General features: G+C 35.3%; 2 protein-coding genes and 3 non-coding genes across 5 annotated transcripts; 2 read left to right on the top strand and 3 right to left on the bottom strand.

Annotated features, from left to right (window-relative positions):
• Positions 1-971: 971 nt before the first annotated feature.
• Positions 972-3,351, top strand: LOC106319650 (ubiquitin domain-containing protein 1-like). Its single transcript, XM_013758032.1, has 4 exons — positions 972-1,235; positions 1,948-2,070; positions 2,880-2,999; positions 3,083-3,351. Exons 1-4 carry the CDS (start codon positions 1,199-1,201, stop codon positions 3,145-3,147), a joined length of 345 nt encoding a protein of 114 aa, XP_013613486.1. The 5' UTR covers positions 972-1,198; the 3' UTR covers positions 3,148-3,351.
• On the bottom strand, positions 2,228-2,299 carry TRNAC-GCA. Its single transcript has one exon. It is a non-coding gene; the product is annotated as a tRNA-Cys (tRNA).
• On the bottom strand, positions 2,448-2,519 carry TRNAC-GCA. Its single transcript has one exon. It is a non-coding gene; the product is annotated as a tRNA-Cys (tRNA).
• TRNAC-GCA lies at positions 2,634-2,705 on the bottom strand. The gene has a single exon. It is a non-coding gene; the product is annotated as a tRNA-Cys (tRNA).
• Positions 3,352-7,417: 4,066 nt separating the features above from the next.
• On the top strand, positions 7,418-14,092 carry LOC106319661 (probable LRR receptor-like serine/threonine-protein kinase At1g53430). The gene is made up of 23 exons (XM_013758039.1): positions 7,418-7,657; positions 8,909-9,068; positions 9,167-9,238; positions 9,352-9,420; positions 9,504-9,575; positions 9,653-9,724; positions 9,813-9,884; positions 9,959-10,030; positions 10,111-10,182; positions 10,267-10,338; positions 10,551-10,622; positions 10,713-10,781; positions 10,858-10,923; positions 11,009-11,068; positions 11,177-11,215; positions 11,303-11,352; positions 11,420-11,793; positions 11,879-12,077; positions 12,207-12,350; positions 12,435-12,556; positions 12,627-12,837; positions 12,916-13,153; positions 13,239-14,092. Exons 1-23 carry the CDS (start codon positions 7,513-7,515, stop codon positions 13,849-13,851), a joined length of 3,135 nt encoding a protein of 1,044 aa, XP_013613493.1. The 5' UTR covers positions 7,418-7,512; the 3' UTR covers positions 13,852-14,092.
• The last annotated feature ends 5,820 nt before the right edge of the window (positions 14,093-19,912 follow it).

Genomic DNA, 19,912 nt, shown 5'->3' with positions numbered 1-19,912 from the left:
ACAATTGGAGGCACCGCCATATCTTGGCGTTCTCAGAAGCAGACACTTGTTGCTACTTCTTCAAATCACGCTGAGATCATTGCACTCCATGAAGCAAGTAGAGAATGTGTATGGCTAAGATCAATAAACCGACACATCTGTTCAAGCAGTGGGATTGACGAAAATACGGAGCCAACTATTCTATATGAAGATAACGCTGCATGTGTTGCTCAAACGAAGGAAGGATATATCAAAAGCGATAGAACCAAACATATACCTCCGAAGTTTTTCTCATACACTCAAGGGCTAAGAATAAATAGACTGAAGTAAGATATGTTCGATCATGCGACAATGCAGCCGACCTCTTCACAAAATCACTCCCTACCTCGGTATTCAGAAAACACATCCACAACATTGGAATGCGTCATCAGAAGGATCTATGACTGCTCATTCGAGGAGGAGCTTACGTAGTTGTACTCTTTTTACCTTACTATGGTTTTTTCCTATTGGGTTTTCCTGGAAATGTTTTTAACGAAGCAACAAAGACGTTAAGCGAGAATGGATAGTGACACCGGTCCCCAAGGGGGAGTGTTATGAAAGCAGCAGCCGCCTTGTTTGAAAATATAAAAGGATGTGGGGCCCGCTGCACTATTTGCACAGTGAATTTCTTTCTATATATACGAACGTTTTCGTTCATTGTAACGCATCCCTCAACCTTCTCTTCTTTCTATCAGTGTTAAAAATTCTACAGGTATAAATTTTGTTCTTATTCAAATTTCCGCGATACAATATAATTCCAGTTGTTTTTATAACAAGTCTTAATTTTTTTGAGTATTTTTTTATCGTCTAATTAATCAAAAAGCTTAAGTATTTATATCAAAAGAATAAATTACGATGACGTGGCTAAAAGTGATTGGTGGCTGGCATTGGATTTAGAACCCTTGAAGCCTGTGCCTTTAATTGAGAAGACAGCGAAGCCAAAATACCTTTATTTATCAAACAAATAAATGTCACAATCATCAACACCGATTCTTCAACTCGGTCTTCTCCATTCTGCCGACATCTAACCTTTGTCTCAAGACTTTGTCCGAAAGGAGAGGAAAGTTTGCGACTTTGTATTGGTTCCGATGAAGCTTCGACAAACCCTGAATTGATTTGGTCTGTTTCCTATTGAGATTCGAAGGCTTAAAAGAAGAAGAAGAAGAAGGCAAGAACATAAATGGGTTGTGCTGGATCCACACAGTCGCAAGGAGAAGGTGAGATCACCACTCTATTATCTCTCTCGGATCTCTTGTAGATTGGGCTTAAAGAAATCATTTTTTTTTTCTGTTTCGTTAGAGGAGATAAAGATGCGGACTTTCTATTTTTAGAAACCCTAGATGTATAATCGATGTGCTGAAATGTTCAACCCTCTAATCCCTAAAAGTAGGTTTTTCTGTGTTGAAATTAGGGTTTTAGGTTTTACCTAAACTTTATGGGTTTTATATTGATTTTATGTGATGTTCTAGTTGGACCAGACGAAGCTAGTGTTCAGATGTTGTGTGCGTATTGTCTACTTTTTTATATTTTTGCTAGGATCTCTTCTTGCCTTATGTAATGTTCTAGTTGGACCAGAAAAAGGCTTGTTTTCAGATGTTGTGCGTGTATTGTCTTTTGTCTATGTGCATTATCTCTTTCCTAATCTGACAATGCAAAGAGATCCTAAAAGATAAGAAGACATCCTTGCTCTGAGAAGACTCTGTTTCATTTGGAATCTTTACCTTAACACTATGATTGGCTTCCTCTAATTGGAAAGAAACTAAGTGATGAATCTACTACGCCAATAAGGCTGGTTAGTATTTTTTTTTAATCCTAATCAGGCTCTAGTACGATGAATGCATATGTTTGATGGTGCACATAGATCCATACAACGGAGATTGTCATTGTTTTATATGGCAGCAGATGGATAATTTTGTTGTTTGTTGACAGGGTCAGTGAAGAAAATTAGGAAACCAAAACCGTGGAAACATACCCAGCCGATCACTAAAGCTGAGCTTATGAAACTGAGAGAAGAGTTTTGGGACACTGCTCCTCACTATGGCGGTAGGAAAGGTAATTGATACCTGCTTACTTAGCTCTCTACATTGCCTTGTTTTGGTTTTTGAGTGGTGCTTTCTTTTTTTTATACCGTTGATTACAAAAGAAATAAAGACTTTGTAGGAAAAGGGTAGTAATGATTGGGAGAGGGGAAACCAAAAAAAGAGTTTTCAGGGCTCTACCGGGTTCGAACCGGTGACCTATTGATCTGCAGTCAATTGCTCTACCACTGAGCTAAGAACCCCTTTGTTGTTCATAGATGAGTTAGACTAAAGAGATGATTATGTAATTAAGAGAGTCTTTGGTTTCAAGGATCATGAAATAGGCATTAATTGAAGGGCTTGTTAAAAGTGAATATTAGATGTTGGAATGAAGTTAAAAATAGAGTATTAAGGGCCCTACCGGATTCGAACCGGTGACCTATTGATCTGCAGTCAATTGCTCTACCACTGAGCTAAGAACCCTTGTGTTGGTTAAAGATTAGTGACATATTAAGATGGTCATGAAATAGGCATTAATTGAAGGGCTTGTTAAAAGTGAATATTAGATGTTGGAATGAAGTTAAAAATAGAGTATTAAGGGCCCTACCGGGTTCGAACCGGTGACCTATTGATCTGCAGTCAATTGCTCTACCACTGAGCTAAGGACCCTTTGGCTTTTACTCCTCAAATGTTTGATAAAATTGAACTTGAATTAGAGTGTGTCAGTGTAATCTACACCACAGTGATGGATCAGTGAAATCATAGAATATTTCTGTCAGAAAAATGATATACATTGTGGTTTCTTGTTTAGTTATTTGCCTCTGATCTTAATATCCACTGCAGAGATATGGGACGCACTTCGGGCTGCTGCTGAAGCTGACATATCTCTTGCGCAAGCAATAGTGGACAGCGCAGGGGTCATTGTTCAGAACAATGATCTCACTGTTTGCTATGACGAGAGAGGTCAAAGATTCAAATCTTTTTCGCTTGCCTCTATGTTCATATTAGTTACATACTCCTGACTAGTACATATTCTTACTCTGCAGGTGCTAAGTATGAGCTACCTAAGTATGTTCTAAGCGAGCCTACCAACTTGGTGGAAGACAATTGATTTTTAAGAGATCAAGACCATTTCGAGAAGATAAGAAAAATGTAAATCTTGTGTTGTGCAAGTAGTTTACATTAGGAGACTCTGCTTTTGTCTATTTAACACTTTGAAAAATGATTCCCACTTTTTCTATCACACTGACTTGTTGTACCTAAGAAGGCAGATTGTTACTCAAATGCTAAAGACAAGTCTTTGGGGTTTCATATTGATTTGTTATTTTACACAATTTCTATACGTATATTATTGCTTTGAAGAGGTACTTTGTTCAGTCATGGCATGGCGAGGCTCGTACTTCTTCATCGTGTTCATGTTCTCATGTCTCTGTAAACAATCTTTAGTCCTCTAGCTACCCTGTCCAGATACAGATCTTCTGCCTTGTTTGCCTGTCCAGTCTCAACCGAGTTTCTTGATGACTGAAATCAAAGTTTGAGCGTTTCTTTTAAGGAGTTAGGGTGTGGCTAACCAATCAGTGAAACAATGCTCGAGTGAAGCTGTTGTTTTCAAGAAACTCATAGCCCCTTAAATTAAAATTATCATTACAAAGACATTTATCTATTTTTGATCTGTGTAAAAAGATTTCAAAGACATCTAATTTGAAAATGATAAAATAATAGACAAGCAAAAGCTGGTCTCCTTCAACACAACATCTATAGAGATTGACCATATTTGGGTGTTGCATAGCTGAAATTATGCCAAATCTCATTCAAGGACTCGCGATTCCCTTCTTTTTATCATCTCCAAAGCTGTTTCGCAATAGATTATTGTTCCATAGACAACCCTGTAGTCAAAATGTAACAAGAAAAAAAAAACATAACTTTCTGTCATGCTTTAGACATCTTCTTTTAGTTACAATTTACCTTGTGCAGAGGACTATTTCTAAACATTATTTGAGAAATATTTTTTAAAAATTTTGATTGCATGTCATTGTTATATTCATTTTCACAAAATAAAATATGACATGACTTAATGAAGAAATTAACATGAGATTCTATTATTATGACATAGAACTTTAATGATAAAATTGTGTTTTATTTGTAAGATTTCCAATATTAGATAATAACAATTGGATACATACCATATATGTATACAAAACTTCATATCCAAAATCAGCCACTTTGTATAAAATATTTATAATTTTGTCAAAATTAAATGTGAGTGTATCTTAACAAATACAAAAATAAAATATTTTTAATTAAAATATAACATTTAATTGAGAGTTAAATATTGAAAAATATTCATAGATTCATAAATCAACATAATAAAGTGAAGTTGGTCAATTGCTGAACTTATTTGAAATTAAACCGATATAATACACTGTTTGTTAAGTCAAACGAAAAAATAAATAACAAATAAATATTTATTTATTTATTTTATATTAAAAAATTAATATTAATAAATTAAATTTTTGTTTTATATAAAAAGTTTAGAGTATTTATCATTGTGCATTGCACAAGAAATAACTAGTGGTATAATTAAAAATGTACATACTTTGTTTGTGAAATGTAAAACTGTATTTAAGTACTATAGCAAATTTTAAAAAAATATTTACATATTAATATTCTTCCCAAACCAGACATTGGTTAAGGGGTTAGAATAATAAAATTTGACCAAAATCAAAGCCTAATAAACCATCACCAAAGAAAACTCTAGATTCTACGCGGTCGCAATCATCTCCAAATTGATGTTGTTGTTTCCTCTGGAGATCATGTTCGCCGCTTTCAATAGCGAGCTCTCCTGGCCGACGATTTTATCAGTCGGGAGAGCTCGCTATTGAAAGCGGCGAACATGATCTCCAGAGGAAACAACGACATCAATTTGAACATATATAAACTTTAGTACTATGGCTAAAGTTTTTGTAAGAAAATTATATATTTAAATTGAATAAACTTTATATATTTAAATTGAAATTTTAATATTGATAAATTTAAGTTTTCATTTCATAATTTTTTTAAAAGAATTTATTATTATGCATTGCGAAGGAAACCACCTAGTAGTGTAATTAAAAATGTACATTGTTTGTGAAATGTAAAAGTGTATTTAAGTACTATGGCTAAAGTTTTTGTAAGAAAATTATATATAAATATATATATGTAATTAATATTAATATTCGCCCCAAACCGAGCATTGGTTAAGAGATTACCAAAAATGAAACTTAGTAAACCGAAGTAAAAAAGAACCAAACAAAATCCTAGATTCTACACAGCCACAATCACCCCCAAATCGCTGCCGTTGTTTCCTCTGGAGATCATGTTCGCCACCTTCAGTAGCAGGTGTTTTGAGCTCTACCGGCCAGTTGAAACCACTCTGACGGCAACCACATGAAGACGTTGGAGAGCACAACTCATAGAAGCCCTATGTGAACTTTTCCAGAGCTGTGGAGATTGTAAGGACAAACCACCTCCACCGGCCAATATTGACACGAGTGCAACTCACCATGGCCGATGGAACCGAGACCACGAAGCGTGACTTTGCTAGAACCGGAAAATATAGATTTGAGGAGTGTCCTTTGCAATCTCGCCGTCCTCTAGTGAGATCTCGAAGAGGAGAAGTCGGATCTGACACCCACTTCCGAGAACATCGGCTGGAATCGTCATAGCCTCTCGGTCTCCAGACCACGCGTGACCGAAGTGACCGAAAAAGAGAGAGTTTTTCGGTGACTACATGCAACCATAACCACTTAATAATCCGTCTGATAAACAGAAAAGACGACGAGGACGGAGCCCTCTTACACTGACAATGACAATGTGTACGTCGACGGCGGAGAGACGGATCAGAAGAGATGTTTTAGAGAGAGGATGGAGATCAAAAAAAATTAGAGACTGCATTTTTATGTTATGTTAGTCAACATATGTACTATATATAGCTAATTAAACTTTTTTTTTATATATATACGTGGAGGATCCCAGACGGTAAGTCCAGACTAATTTCCACGAGGCTTTTCATCCGGACAGACACGGTTATAGGCAGGAAAGTGGCCAAGACGACTCAAACCCAGGACTGGCACTCCAGCTGGAGTTCCATTACCAATAGACCAAGAGCTCTCGGTTAAGTTAAACTTTTTCTTGTAGGCAAAATCTTCTCTATACTGTCTAACCACTTATGATGCCGAAAAAAAACTACCCGTATTAATTAATGTGAGCATTCAAGATGCATTCAAGATTAGGCAAAGTAGGGCTGCTTATAGACTAAATCACAGCCTTTCGTTGTAGACTCGATCCATGAAATAGGAAATTCAAAAGTTAAAAAAGCTAATATGTTCTTTAAGAAAACAGAAGCTAATATGTTCAAAGTAAAACTAAAAAGCAGTCAAGAAAAGCAAAAAATCTTTTAATATTCCTTTTTTGAGAAAATCTTTTAATATATATATTTTTTTTGATAAACTTGGTGTAATTCCAAAAGTTTTTTAAGTCCCAATGACTAATCACCAATATGTTCATAAAAATCCAAGTTTTCTTATCACTTAAGGAATATAGGTAGCCAAAAGGAATCGAACACAAGACAGAAGCTCCGGCTGAAACATTTTTAACACTAGTTCAAGACCATTTAGTTTTTCTTCTCTCTATAGCCATTGTTTAAATCTTTACGTAAAAAGTTGAATCAATTAACTTTTTTGCATGGCTGGATACGGTCTTGTTTTATTACGAAAATATAGTATTTGACTGGACTAATTAGTTATTAATGTCCGTCAAAAACAATGGTAGCCAAACGTGGATCCGTGTAGTTGTCGGAACGAGAGACTTATCTACACATGTGCAGTTCTCCTATATATTAGCAATATATAATTTGGTAGTGGTCTTATCAATTATTATTATTATTTAGTTATTATGGATTATATATACGAATAGATCAAGATAAGTGATTTTCTATTATGTTTATACTTACAAACTACCATTATTAAATCATAAGCATGACAATAAAGGTATTATTTTTACAAACTATCAGACCAGTGTTTTTTTTTTAAATTATTTACAAAACATTATGAAGTTCAATTCGAGAAATTATAATACTCATACAACTGCAAAAAAATGTAAGAAAATAAAAGAAGAAAAGAAATGGAATTTGTGAGAAAATGAACTTTATTATTAGTAGTAATATAAATTCACCGAAATTTTACGCCATTATTTAAAATATAAATAATAATCAAAAAGCAGTCAGGACTCACGAAACCCCACATAAAAAATCACTTCTGGCGGCTAGAATATAAAACACATTTTATGAGATTTTAGTGTATATGTAAATACTATTTTTTTGTTATATATAAGTGAACACAAAGCTTTTCCCAGCTGTTTCTTTCTTTCTTCGTATCCATCTTCCATCTCCTCGATCTCTCTCTCTTAATCGTCTAGTCTATATTTGAGAACTGAGAGTATGTTTGTTTGTTTTTCTCCCAAGAAAAAAAGAGAGATGAGTTGTTTCATCTTGTTGGCCGAGAAAGTTATGAATGTTCTTCTCTTCATCGCCATCTTATTTGGAATTTTCGGATCAAATGCTCAACTCTTACCCGATGATGAAGGTGCGCATCTGTTCTTTCTTTTCAGTTTATGTTTTAAATTTCGAGTAACTTGAAATTAGAAGAAACAATTATTCGTCGGTTACCTGTCAAAGCAAATAATTTATTGAAAAAATTACCTTTCTTAAACTAGGACGAAACTATCCTAAAGTTGAAAAAATAACTATCCTCTCTTGCTCTTCTCAAAAAAAAAACTGTACTTTCTTTTCTCTTTTTGTTTAAAACTATCTGTAAAAATTTTATTATCAAAAATAAAGATATTTTTTTGACAAAAATAACTTTAAAAACCTTAAAACTGAAATAGAAACAAAGAACTGCAACTGTTTTTTTAGGATATGTTCTCTCCATTTTATATTAATTTTTATAATGCAAAATTTTGTTATAAAATAAATATTATTTTGAAATTTTAATTTAAAATTTGTTAACTTTTTTTAATTTTTATTGGTTGAAATAGAGTAAAACGTGCAAATAATGACATTTTTATTTAACATTTTTTAAAAATTAAATATTTTTTAGTTTGAATAAAAAATTTAAATTCACATTTAAAATAGTGAAATTGCATTTCATATACACAATTTTTTTCTTTATTAATTCAATATCCTAAATCTCATATCTTGGTATCTTTATGGATAAAAACACAATTTGTCGCATCATATGTATTTATCTAATTTTTAATTTTTTGTGTCTTTTTAGCTAATTAACTCTTTAAAATAAAACGGAAAGTTTATATATATAGTTAAATTTGACAAATGAGTGGAAAGTATTGGAATTATTTATTTAATTTGGTGGACCCACCTCAATAATGGAATCGTCGTCACTAGTGTTTGATCCACAAGCTGGAATAAAGAAATATTTCGGTGCATATATTAATATTATTATCGTCAAGAGAACCTACGATATTTCCATTTCCTTTTTTGCACACATTTTAACTTCGTTTATGAACTACAGATTTAAACTAACTACCATTTTAATGTGGAGCTTATAAAATATATAAAGATCGAACAAGCTCCGTCAACTAAAACATACATTTATATGATTCATACAATCATTTATCCTGTAGTTTCTCAATTTATATGCTTAATTTATTCCAATAAAAACTCAGAGTCAATAGGTGCAAGTTGGGTCGATGAGAGAGACGTTGAGATATTCAATTATCTCCCATTACCTTGTTCATTAGTTGACCTTCCCTCATTTGTGTTTATCAAAGTCTGACTTTAAATCTCAACCGTCAAATGTTTGACCTTGTTTTTACAGTTCAAACATTGCGGACGATCTTCACAAAGCTTCAACACCGATCAGTGAACATCGAAAGGACTTCTTGTTCGGACAGAAATTCGAATTTCACTTCCGGCGAAGGAAACCGTACCATCATCTGCGACTGTACTGTAAACTCCACTTGTCATGTCACTCGAATGTTAGTAAACAAAAGAACACTTTCTCTTCTTCAATGTTTCTACTCTTTAACTTGTGAAACAAGAAACTAACTTAGGGTTTTTTCTTTCTTGATTTTAGATTTCTTAAAAGTTTAAGTTTGCCTGGGATTTTCCCCCCTGAGTTCGGGAACCTCACACGTCTGCTAGAGATGTACGTTTACCATTTTACTCATATAACGATCTCTGTTTCTAGGGTTTCTGAAACTTGGAACTCAAGCAATCTTTCTTTGTGCTTTTTTTCTTTTCTTTTCTTTTTTCTTACAGAGATCTTTCTCGGAACTATCTCAATGGAACAATACCTACGACCTTGTCTCGAACCCCACTTGAAATCCTGTAACAATGCTCTCAACTTGTGTTCTGTTTTGTGCTCTTGTGATGATAAAGTTGTGCTGATTCTTGTTTTGTTAAATAAACAGGTCTGTAACCGGAAACCGTCTCTCTGGACCAATTCCTCCTCAACTTGGAGACGTTACTACACTTACTAATTTGTAATATTACATATCTTAATTTGTTTTCTTGAAACCAAAACTGAAGAGATGCTAACGAGGGAACAAAACATTTGCAGGAATCTAGAATCTAATTTACTCTCAGGAGAAATTCCTTCAAGCTTCGGGAGATTAACAAGTTTAAATAGCTTGTAAGATCCGTTATCATATATACGGTTTTTACTGTCTGTATTGTTATTACAGTTTTTACTTAAGTGATTTGATTGATTTATGTCACAGGCTTCTCTCTGCAAACAACTTCACTGGTCAACTCCCTGAGTCCTTAATCAATCTCAAGAACTTGACAAACTTGTAAGTAGATATTCAGTGAAGATTTCAACAATGTTGATTCTATAGAATGATTCTTAAGAACAGCTTTCTTGTAGTCGGATTGATGGGAACTCTTTATCTGGGAGGATACCTGAGTTTATTGGAAACTGGACTCAGCTTGATAGGCTGTGAGTAAAAGCATTGTCTCTCAGATTACTTCTTCTCAAGAACATTTTTTTGGTTACTAAATTATTATGATATACTGCAGTGATCTTCAAGGCACATCAATGTCAGGTCCAATTCCAGCTTCATTCTCAAACTTGCAGAACTTGACTCAACTGTAAGCAAGCAAAAAGAGTTTTTCATGGTATGCATGTCATCCAAATATTTTTGTAGCTTAAAGAAAGCTCTCTTTTATTATCAGGAGGATAACCGATTTGAATGGACAAGCCTTTGATTTTCCAGACCTGCGAAATATGACCAATATAGAACGACTGTAAGTTTAATAACTTTGACTCTAGTTATAATATGAAAACTGTTAATGAAGGAAGGAAGTCCACATCGGTATTTGGAGAGTTAATGAACTAATATATAAAGGATTAGGGCCAATTCACTTTATTGCGAATTGGTTTTAAGTTGGAAGCTCATGATAAATCTGAACTTAACAAAAACAGTATTCTAAACAATCTGTTTTGCATGCTTCATTAGGGTACTAAGAAACTGTTTGATAAGGGGACCTATCCCGGATTACATTGGTTCCATGACTAAGCTAAAGACACTGTAAGTCAAAACTCTCTTGCTAGATCTATTTGGTTAAAGGGCTAATGAGTTGATCAAGATCTCACATTAAAGTATATATGTGTGTTGCAGAGATTTAAGCTCAAACTTTTTAACTGGTCCAATTCCAGATACATTTAGGGATCTGGATTATAACTTTATGTAAGTCTTCAAATTATCAAAATATTAGATGATGATGATTGAAAAAAAAAACTGATTCTTCTTTTTGGTGCTTTAGGTTTCTGAGTAATAACTCATTATCAGGTCAACTTCCTCAGTTCATCCTAGACAGTAAAGACTCGGTGTAAGCAAAAAAAAAAAAAACAAACTTACCTCTGTGGCTCTGTATAATCATCTGCTTATACATGTCGTTTAATGATTTGTTTCAGGGACTTGTCTTACAACAACTTCACTCAGGCACCTTCTCGTAGCTGTAGTATGCCTGATATGTAAGCACTATTGTTCTTGTTTCACATTGAAAATTCTGTTATGTTTATTGTCTACTTTACTTTTTAATGTTTGATATCTAATCAGCTTTATTGGTTATAAACTTTCAGTAACTTGGTCTCCAGCTACCCGTCAGAAACAGCTAACTCGTTAGTCTCCTTTCTTTTTCCCTCCTTTTTTCGGTTTCATTAAATCGCAAAACCACTGAAAAAACAAAACAATGTCTGCTTGTGTAGTGTTCAATGGTGTTTGAGAAGGGATCTTCCATGTCCCACAGAAGCCAAACGTGAGTGTATATTTACACCTTAAAGATTCAATCATTCAGAGTGTTAACTCACATATGTACGTTTCAGATTCCTCTCTATTCATCAACTGTGGAGGAGAAGCAGTGGAGGTTGGAAAAGACACGTATGAGGAAGATTTGAACAATAAAGGAGCATCAATATTCATGCCTGTTAGTGATAGATGGGGATACAGCAGTTCTGGAACTTGGATAGGCGATGACACAGTTCCCTATTTAGCAACAGACGACAGATTCAACTTGTTAAATGAATCGGTTCCACAGTATTACAAAAGAGCACGTCTCGCTCCACAATCACTCAAGTACTATGGACTATGCTTGAGAAGTGAGAGTTACAAACTGCAGCTCCATTTTGCAGAGATAATGTTCTCTAATGACCAGACTTATAGTAGCATAGGGAGACGAATTTTCGACATTTATGTTCAAGTGAGTTTCATTTGGCAGAACGAAAAAAAGTCTCAAAGTCTCTATCTCTTTGTTCTAACAAGAGAAAGATCTGTTGTTGCTGCAGGGGAACTTGTTGGTGAAGGACTTTAACATAGCAGAGAGAGCAGGTGGAGTTGGTAAGCCATTCACACTACAGATTGATAGGGTTCAAGTGAATGGAAGTACGTTGGAGATTCATTTGCTATGGTCAGGGAAAGGCACAAACGTGTTACCACAACGAGGTGTTTACGGTCCTCTCATATCCGCTATAACCATTACACCAAGTAAGTTTCTTCAATCTTTATAAATCACTTTTTTTTTTTAATACCAGGAGGTTCCCAGGCCCGAAACCGCAGCATGTAATATTAGTTTCATAGCAGCTGTATTAATGTTCTTTCTCTGCGCTGTTGTAGATTACAAGGTTGATGACGGAAAGCCATTGTCAAATGGAGCTGTTGCAGGCATTGTAGTTGCAGCATGTGCGGTTTTCGCCTTGCTTGTTCTATTAATCCTTAGGCTTACAGGTTACTTGGGTCGAAAAGAAGAGGATGACAATGGTAACAAGATAACATCATTCTATTATTCAAGAACTTCTCTAAGACATTTTCAATATCTCACTTTCTTTTGTTTTGTTTTATCAGAAGAGCTTAGGGGACTTGATTTGCAGACAGGATCATTCACATTGAAACAAATCAAACGTGCTACTAATAACTTTGATCCAGAAAACAAGATTGGTGAAGGAGGTTTTGGACCGGTTTATAAGGTGAGGAATTGCTCTAGATAGTTTCTGTGAGATTATAGTATTAAGTACTGAATGAGTTTTTGGTTATTAGGGTGTACTTGGTGATGGAACAACCATAGCAGTGAAGCAGCTTTCATCAAAATCAAAGCAAGGGAACAGAGAGTTTGTGACTGAGATTGGAATGATCTCAGCCTTGCAACACCCTAACCTTGTGAAGCTTTATGGTTGTTGCATTGAAGGGAAAGAGCTTTTGCTTGTGTATGAGTACTTAGAGAACAACAGTCTCGCTCGTGCACTCTTTGGTTAGTTTTCTATTATTCATCTATATAATCAAAAGTTCTTTAAAAAAATTTTATGCTAAAGTCTTATTTCTTAAACAGGTTCAGAGAAACAAAGACTTCACTTGGATTGGGCAACAAGGAATAAGATATGCATAGGGATTGCTAAAGGGCTAGCTTATCTACACGAGGAGTCAAGGCTGAAGATTGTCCACAGAGACATAAAAGCGACGAATGTGCTTCTTGATCAGTCTCTAAACGCTAAGATCTCTGACTTTGGTCTTGCTAAACTCGACGAAGAAGAGAACACACATATCAGCACAAGGATCGCAGGAACAATGTGAGTGTTCTTAAACTTATGGTAAGTCTTATACTTTTGTCTCATGTTTAGAATGTACCAACTTTTGTTGTTTCGGTTGACGCAGAGGCTACATGGCTCCTGAGTATGCAATGAGAGGTTACTTAACAGACAAAGCAGATGTCTACAGCTTCGGTGTTGTTTGTTTAGAGATTGTTAGCGGGAAGAGCAACACAAACTACAGACCAAAGGAAGAGTTTGTGTACCTTCTTGATTGGGCTTACGTCTTGCAAGAACAAGGGAATCTCCTGGAGCTTGTGGACATGGATCTCGGCACAAACTTCTCCAAAAAAGAAGCGAAGAGGATGTTGAACATTGCTCTGCTCTGCACAAACCCGTCTCCAACGTTGAGACCACCAATGTCATCTGTTGTGAGTATGTTAGAAGGGAAAATCAAAGTGGAACCACCGTTGGTGAAACGTGAAGCTGATCCAACTGGTGCAGCTGCGATGAGGTTTAGGGCGTTTGAGCTTTTATCACAGGACAGCGAGTCACAGGCTTCTACCTTTGAAAGGGATAGAGAACAGAAAAGCTCGTCGTCGATGGATGGTCCTTGGGTTGACTCTTCTTTCTCTGCGCCTGGCAAAGATGGTAACGTGAAACAAGAGGAAGAAGAAGAACGTTCGTCATCATCGTCAAGGAAACTTTTAGATGAGCTTACCGAGGTGAAGGTTGAGTAAAGAACTCAAGAGCAAAGAAGCTAGCTTGGAACAAGGAGAACGTTAATTATATTTGTCATGGAAACTGTTGAATGAAACAAAGAATTGTATAGATTCTTTTGGTATTGTTTAATCAAGATTTCAAAATGCACTTGCCATTAGAGACCTTCTTTCAGTTTTGTTAATGCTGTTGTGTAATTCTCTTTTTGTTTACAGAGTTTGATTTTAGTTGCCATTAGAGACATTCTTTGAGTTTTGTTAATGCCATTATGTATTTCTTTTGGATTAGAGAATTTGATTTTTAGTTTTACTATATACAACTTTAATAACATGAGGCCAAAGCATTGTTAAGCTGGATGGAGAAAGAAGGCTGAGCAGCGCTTGCAAGAGGAGTATCAGCTCTAATAATAACCACAAAGCTGGACAAAAGCGAATGCATCCCTTTCTAAAAAAAAGAGATTTACCATATCAAACTTCCCATTGAAGACTTAGGTGATGTTATTTAAAAAATTGAGTTTTTACTAACTCCAATTTTTTTACACTCATTTTATGACCTGATAATAATTTGAGACCATTAACCATTAAATTATTATATTTTTAAGACTGTACATTGGTAACCATTGGAATCCATCAGAAATTCTCGACGATAGTCAATTTTTGGATATTCGTCGAGAATATTTTGAACAATTGAATGATAGAGATTGAGAGCGATTTTTTTCTACAAAATCCTTTGAGCAATTGAATCATAGAAACTGAGAGCGGCTTCTTCTACAAAATCACAGAGACAAACTATTTGAAGTTAATTGAATGATCAATTAGCTTCAAATACTTGATCAATTTAATAAGCACAAGTAAAGAAAAACTAATGATTCATTTGAAAGTAAAACATTGAGAGAAGATACTGATCTTGCTGCTCAATGAGTCAGTTAAAAGCATAATGAGTCTGTCTATTCCCATCTCATAACCACATGTTGGTGGAAAGACATATTATAATGCTTTACAATAGTTCTCATCAAAAATTATTGCTTCGTCATCTCCAGGTTGTTGATCATTGAGCTGATTGGGAAAATATTGGCGTTTAACCACCAGATTGTTCAACTCAGTGTAAACATTGATGAGCTGCAATACAACCAGTTATATAACATGTTAATCAAATAACTATAGAAGAAATAAAATGTGATGCGTCATTCACATCATCAGCTTTTGATGTTAATTTAATAGAATTTACTAAACAAATCAATAAAATTTTCTGGATCTCCCTCAATCTCAAATCGACGACGAGAAATTCTACAACTCGGTCAATATTTGTTCAAAGAGACCTTACATTAGCTATAATTTGGTTTTTTAAACAATTGCCATGTAGATCATAGAAGATGATCATAGAAGACACATTGCTTGCTCATTATCCTCCCTAGCAAATTTTTATTCAAGACAATTTCGAGAAATACATCAACATCTTTGACAACCTCATCATCATGTAGATTACCATACTTTCTAATGTACTCACTAATGGATACCGACACATCAATCTTATGAGGGTATGGATTCAACCCTTGTTCCATCTCATCCTCAATGTATTTCATTCTATTTGTATGGTATCTGTGAAAGAAAAGATAGTGTTTGATTCACGGATAGATAAATTAGATGTGCATTACATAATAAATAAAAACTAATTGATTGATACTGTTGGATCTTTGTCATCTGCAATTTCTATGTCTACAATTCCTTGACTTGATTTTGACTAGATAAGTACAGTTTCTTGTAAGAGTCTTCGATACATCATAAAAAAAAGACAAAAAAAAGCATGGAGATAAAAGAAGAATCCATGGATGTACCTACTTCGAACTATCAGAGCTGATCAAGAAGAGCCGTTCATAAATTATATAGACTTTAAAGAAATATGACGAAGGAATCTAGATCTCGCTTCAATAAGAGCCGCCCAAAAATTAATGACTGGAATGAAGATGCAACTGGATCCGAGAGACTTCTTTATGGTTTTTGTATATATATCCTCTACTACATCCAATTAAAGATTTTATTAGTAGATTTACATTTTACTAATTAAAAAATATACAATATTTCTCATTTTACATTTAACGACTAAACTACCCGATTAACAATTTAACGACTCATCATACACTTACATTTTTATTATTAAATTCATTTTTATTGATTTATAAATACGAAAATAAAAATTTAATTTACTTATCTAATTACAATGGTTATAATTATTCTATTAGTTTAAACTAGCCTTGAACGTCCAGGTAATTGGGTCGGGTTTTGAGTGTGGATCATTCGGGTGTCCGGATCAGTTCAGGTATTTATGATTGAAAAGACCCAAATTATCTGAACTCCATCAAAATTTAGCCAATATCCGTCATATTTATCTAAAATATTACAAATAACTAAATATAAACTATTAATAATTGAAATAACATTTGAACCTCATTTGACATTTAAAGTTTAACATATACTTGAAAATGATACAAAAAATAATAATGAAGATTGGAAACAAAAAAAGACATTACAATTAAATCATGAACTAAAATATATAAAATAGAACATATAGATTCATAATTTTGGATATTTATGTTTTTAAGTCGAAGTATGAATCAGTTCTTATCGTGTGTTATCTATTTGGGTCGGTGTTTTTGGTTCTATTTCTTTCGGGTAGAGCAATTTGGGCTCAACTAGGTACTTGTAAATTTTTGGTTTTTGGATCGGTTTTTGGGTTCGTTCCGGTTCAGTTTTTTTAATATGGGTAAAATGCCCAGACCTATTTTAAACTACATATTTTTAATTTGTAGCAATTTTCAATAATACACACATCCTAGCGTAATGATTTTTCTATAAAATATACATGACTCGAAAAAACTGATTATTCTTTTGGTGCTTTAGGTTTCTGAGTAATAATTATCAGGTCCGGTTCCTCAGTTAATCCTCGACAGTAAAGACTTGCTGTAATAAAATACCCTAACTACCTCTATAGTTCCTCGGTATATCAGTTGCTTATTGTGTCATGTCCTGATCTGTTTCAGGGATTTGTCTTGCAACAATTTCACTCAGGCACCTCATCATAGCTGTTATCAGCTTTACATATAAGCATTATTGTTGTTTTATATTGAGAATTCTGTTGATTTCACACATATGATCTCTAGCTTAACATATTGTCTACTTCTCTTATTGAATGTTTGTTATCTAATCAGATTTGTAGCTTAAGTTACTCTTCGTTTGGTAGTCTCCATTGCAATAACACTAAGTTGATGTGTACATGAAAAAATCTTTGGTTATAAGGTGTATGTCATGCGAGAGGAGTACAGATGGTTCAGCTTAGGCTCTGAATCCTGCTCAGCAATCTTGAGATGAGTCTTGTAATAACGAAAAACATATATCTCGATTAACAAATGAATTCGTAACCAATACGGAATCTAACGTTCATAAAACACCGATCCTTACTCAGTATGAAGAATCACAAAGCGATCTTCATACCTCAATCGTCACCCAAAGTTTAAGAAAAGAGAAGCAACAACAATTTCGAATTTTTAGAATAATGAAATGTTTATAAGAAAGAACTTATTTAAACGAGATATTTTGTTATGTATGTTGCATGAAACGACACCGCTGCCACTTAACGTAAACGACGACGTTTGCTTGCTTCTTATTTCAAACTTCCTTCACTCTTCTACTATTCCCTCCTTTCCTGTATCAAATTCTTCCTCCTCAAGAAACCTTGACCTAAAGGTTTAAAAGCAGGAAACTTCCGATCATGTCAAACAGGAACTCCCAAGAAGCTTCATCAATTGGTGCATTCTTCCATTTAACCAGGACTTCCGTAGCTGCACGGCCTTGGCGTTTCACCATCTTCCTCTCCAAAATAGACTCATGTTCCTTCATCAACACATCTGACAAGGTAACCGGAAGCTCAGTTGAAGTAGTAGCAGTACCGATCATTTGCTTCAATTGGGAAACGTGGAATACAGTGGGAAACGTGGAATACAGTGTGAATCTGTGATGTAGAAGGTAAATCCATCTTGTAAGCCACCGCACCAAACTTATCAATAATTTTGTAAGGGCCAAAGTATTTTGGTGTCAGCTTCTGGTTAGAACGCAACACCACTGACTTCTGACGATATGGTTGAAGCTTCACATATACATAATCACCAATTTCGAAACTCCTATCAGTCCTGTGCTGATCGGCGAACTGCTTCATACGATGCTGAGCGTGAAACAAGTGAAATTTCAGCATCAAAAGCATGTCTTCCCGATCCTGCAGACACTTAGCAACAACAGCTACTTTCGATTCACCCGGAAGATAAGGTAAATGGATCGGAGGAGCTTGACCATACACTGCCTCATAAAGAGTAGTTTGAATGGCTGTATGATAATTGGTATTATACCAATACTCCGCGAGAGGAAGCCACTTGCTCCAAAGATGAGGTTGATCGCTACACATGCACCTCAAATAAGTGTCTACGCACCGATTGACAACCTCTGTCTGCCCGTCACTCTGAGGATGATACGCACTTGACATGATAAGAGAAACTCCCTGCAGAGTGAAAAACTCCTTCCAAAACTCACTCAAGAAAACGGCATCGCGATCGCTCACAATAGAACGAGGGAACCCATGTAACTTGAAAATTTTATCCAAGAAACTCTGAGCCACTGACGAAGCTAAATAAGGATGAGCTAAGGCAATGAAATGAGCTGCCTTAGTTAACCTATCAACCACCACCAATATCATAGACTTGCCAAAGGAGAGAGGCAATCCATCAATGAAATCAAGAGAAATGTCAGTCCAAATTGCCTCAGGTATAGGTAAAGGCAGAATCAATCCTGGGTAAGCAGCAATATCATACTTACACTGTTGACACACTTGACATTCTCTAATGAACTTATGTATGTCCTTAGACATGCCCTTCCAATAGAGCAAACTCTTATCCCGTTGATGAGTGACATCTCGACCGGAATGACCTACTGAACAAGAGCAATGAAGCCTGTGAAAAATGGAACCTCTGAGAGTCTCACACGATGGTACTATCTTACTCTTTCTCCTTAATATTCCTTGAGACCAAGTGAAATTCTTCTTACATAAAAGTTTCGCCTCCAAATCTTTAATCAACTCCTTGATCATGAAATCATTCGCATAAGAGTCTTGAATTTGCTTCAAAAAACACTCCAAGATCGACATTGCCATATGCAAGATCTCCGAACCCTCAACACAAGACAAGGCATCAGCGATTACATTATCTTTCCCCTGGCGATACTGGATCTCGTAGTCAAATTCCAGCAATTTGGGCAACCATTGTTGTTGGATAGGCGTGTTAAGGCGTTGTTCCAGCAAGTATTTGAGACTCTTCTGATCTGTTTTGATGACAAAATGGCGAGATAACAAGTAGTAACACCACTTTTGTACATCAAAAACAACTGCCAATAACTCCTTCTCGTAGATAGACAAATGCAACTGCTTGCCCTTCAAATGGCGACTAATATAAGCCATTGGATGACCCTCATGCATTAAGACAGCTCTAATTCCTTGGCCGCAAGCATCAGTCTCAACAACGAAAGGTTTATCAAAGCAAGGTAAGGCTAAAACAGGAGCCTCACATAATGCTTTCTTAAGCTTCTCAAATGCCAACTTTGCTTCATCCGTCCACTCAAAGCTATCCTTCTTTGTCAACATAGTCAATAGCTTTGCAACGGTTCTAAAGCCCCTCACAAACCATCAGTAATATCCCGCCAGTCCTAAGAACCCTCGCAAATTCTTCAGACCAGATGGAACATGCCACTCCTTAATAGCCAACACTTTATGTGGATCAGTAGAGACATCCTCTCTTTGAATGTAGTGCCCCAAATACTCCACTCTACTTGTGGCAAAAGAACATTTACTCCTCTTCGCATACAACTTGTGCTCGCACATCAACTCAAAAACTCTTCGCAAATGCTCAACATAGACTGCATTCGAAAGACTGTATATGAGGATACCATCAAAGAAAATCAATACACCTTTCCTCAATAACTCTTGAAACACATAATTCATCAGTCCTTGAAAGGTAGCATGGACATTAGTTAAGCCGAAGGCATA

The sequence above is a fragment of the Brassica oleracea genome, unplaced genomic scaffold, assembly GCF_000695525.1.
Source record: "Brassica oleracea var. oleracea cultivar TO1000 unplaced genomic scaffold, BOL UnpScaffold00534, whole genome shotgun sequence".
Classification (NCBI taxonomy): Eukaryota; Viridiplantae; Streptophyta; class Magnoliopsida; order Brassicales; family Brassicaceae; genus Brassica; species Brassica oleracea.
Note: the sequence above shows the minus strand (reverse complement) of the source record. Positions and strands in the feature narration are given on the sequence as shown.

Excerpts from the sequence above, each read along its gene's own strand:
- LOC106319650 (XM_013758032.1), top strand. The coding sequence starts at position 1,199 with ATGGGTTGTGCTGGATCCACACAGTCGCAAGGAGAAG. Across the intron at positions 1,236-1,947 it reads CACACAGTCGCAAGGAGAAG|GGTCAGTGAAGAAAATTAGG; the intron begins GTGAGATCACCA and ends GTTTGTTGACAG. Across the intron at positions 3,000-3,082 it reads TGTTTGCTATGACGAGAGAG|GTGCTAAGTATGAGCTACCT; the intron begins GTCAAAGATTCA and ends CTTACTCTGCAG.
- LOC106319661 (XM_013758039.1), top strand. The coding sequence starts at position 7,513 with ATGTTTGTTTGTTTTTCTCCCAAGAAAAAAAGAGAGATGAGTTGTTTC. Across the intron at positions 10,339-10,550 it reads ATGACCAATATAGAACGACT|GGTACTAAGAAACTGTTTGA; the intron begins GTAAGTTTAATA and ends ATGCTTCATTAG. Across the intron at positions 11,794-11,878 it reads TTTTCGACATTTATGTTCAA|GGGAACTTGTTGGTGAAGGA; the intron begins GTGAGTTTCATT and ends TTGTTGCTGCAG.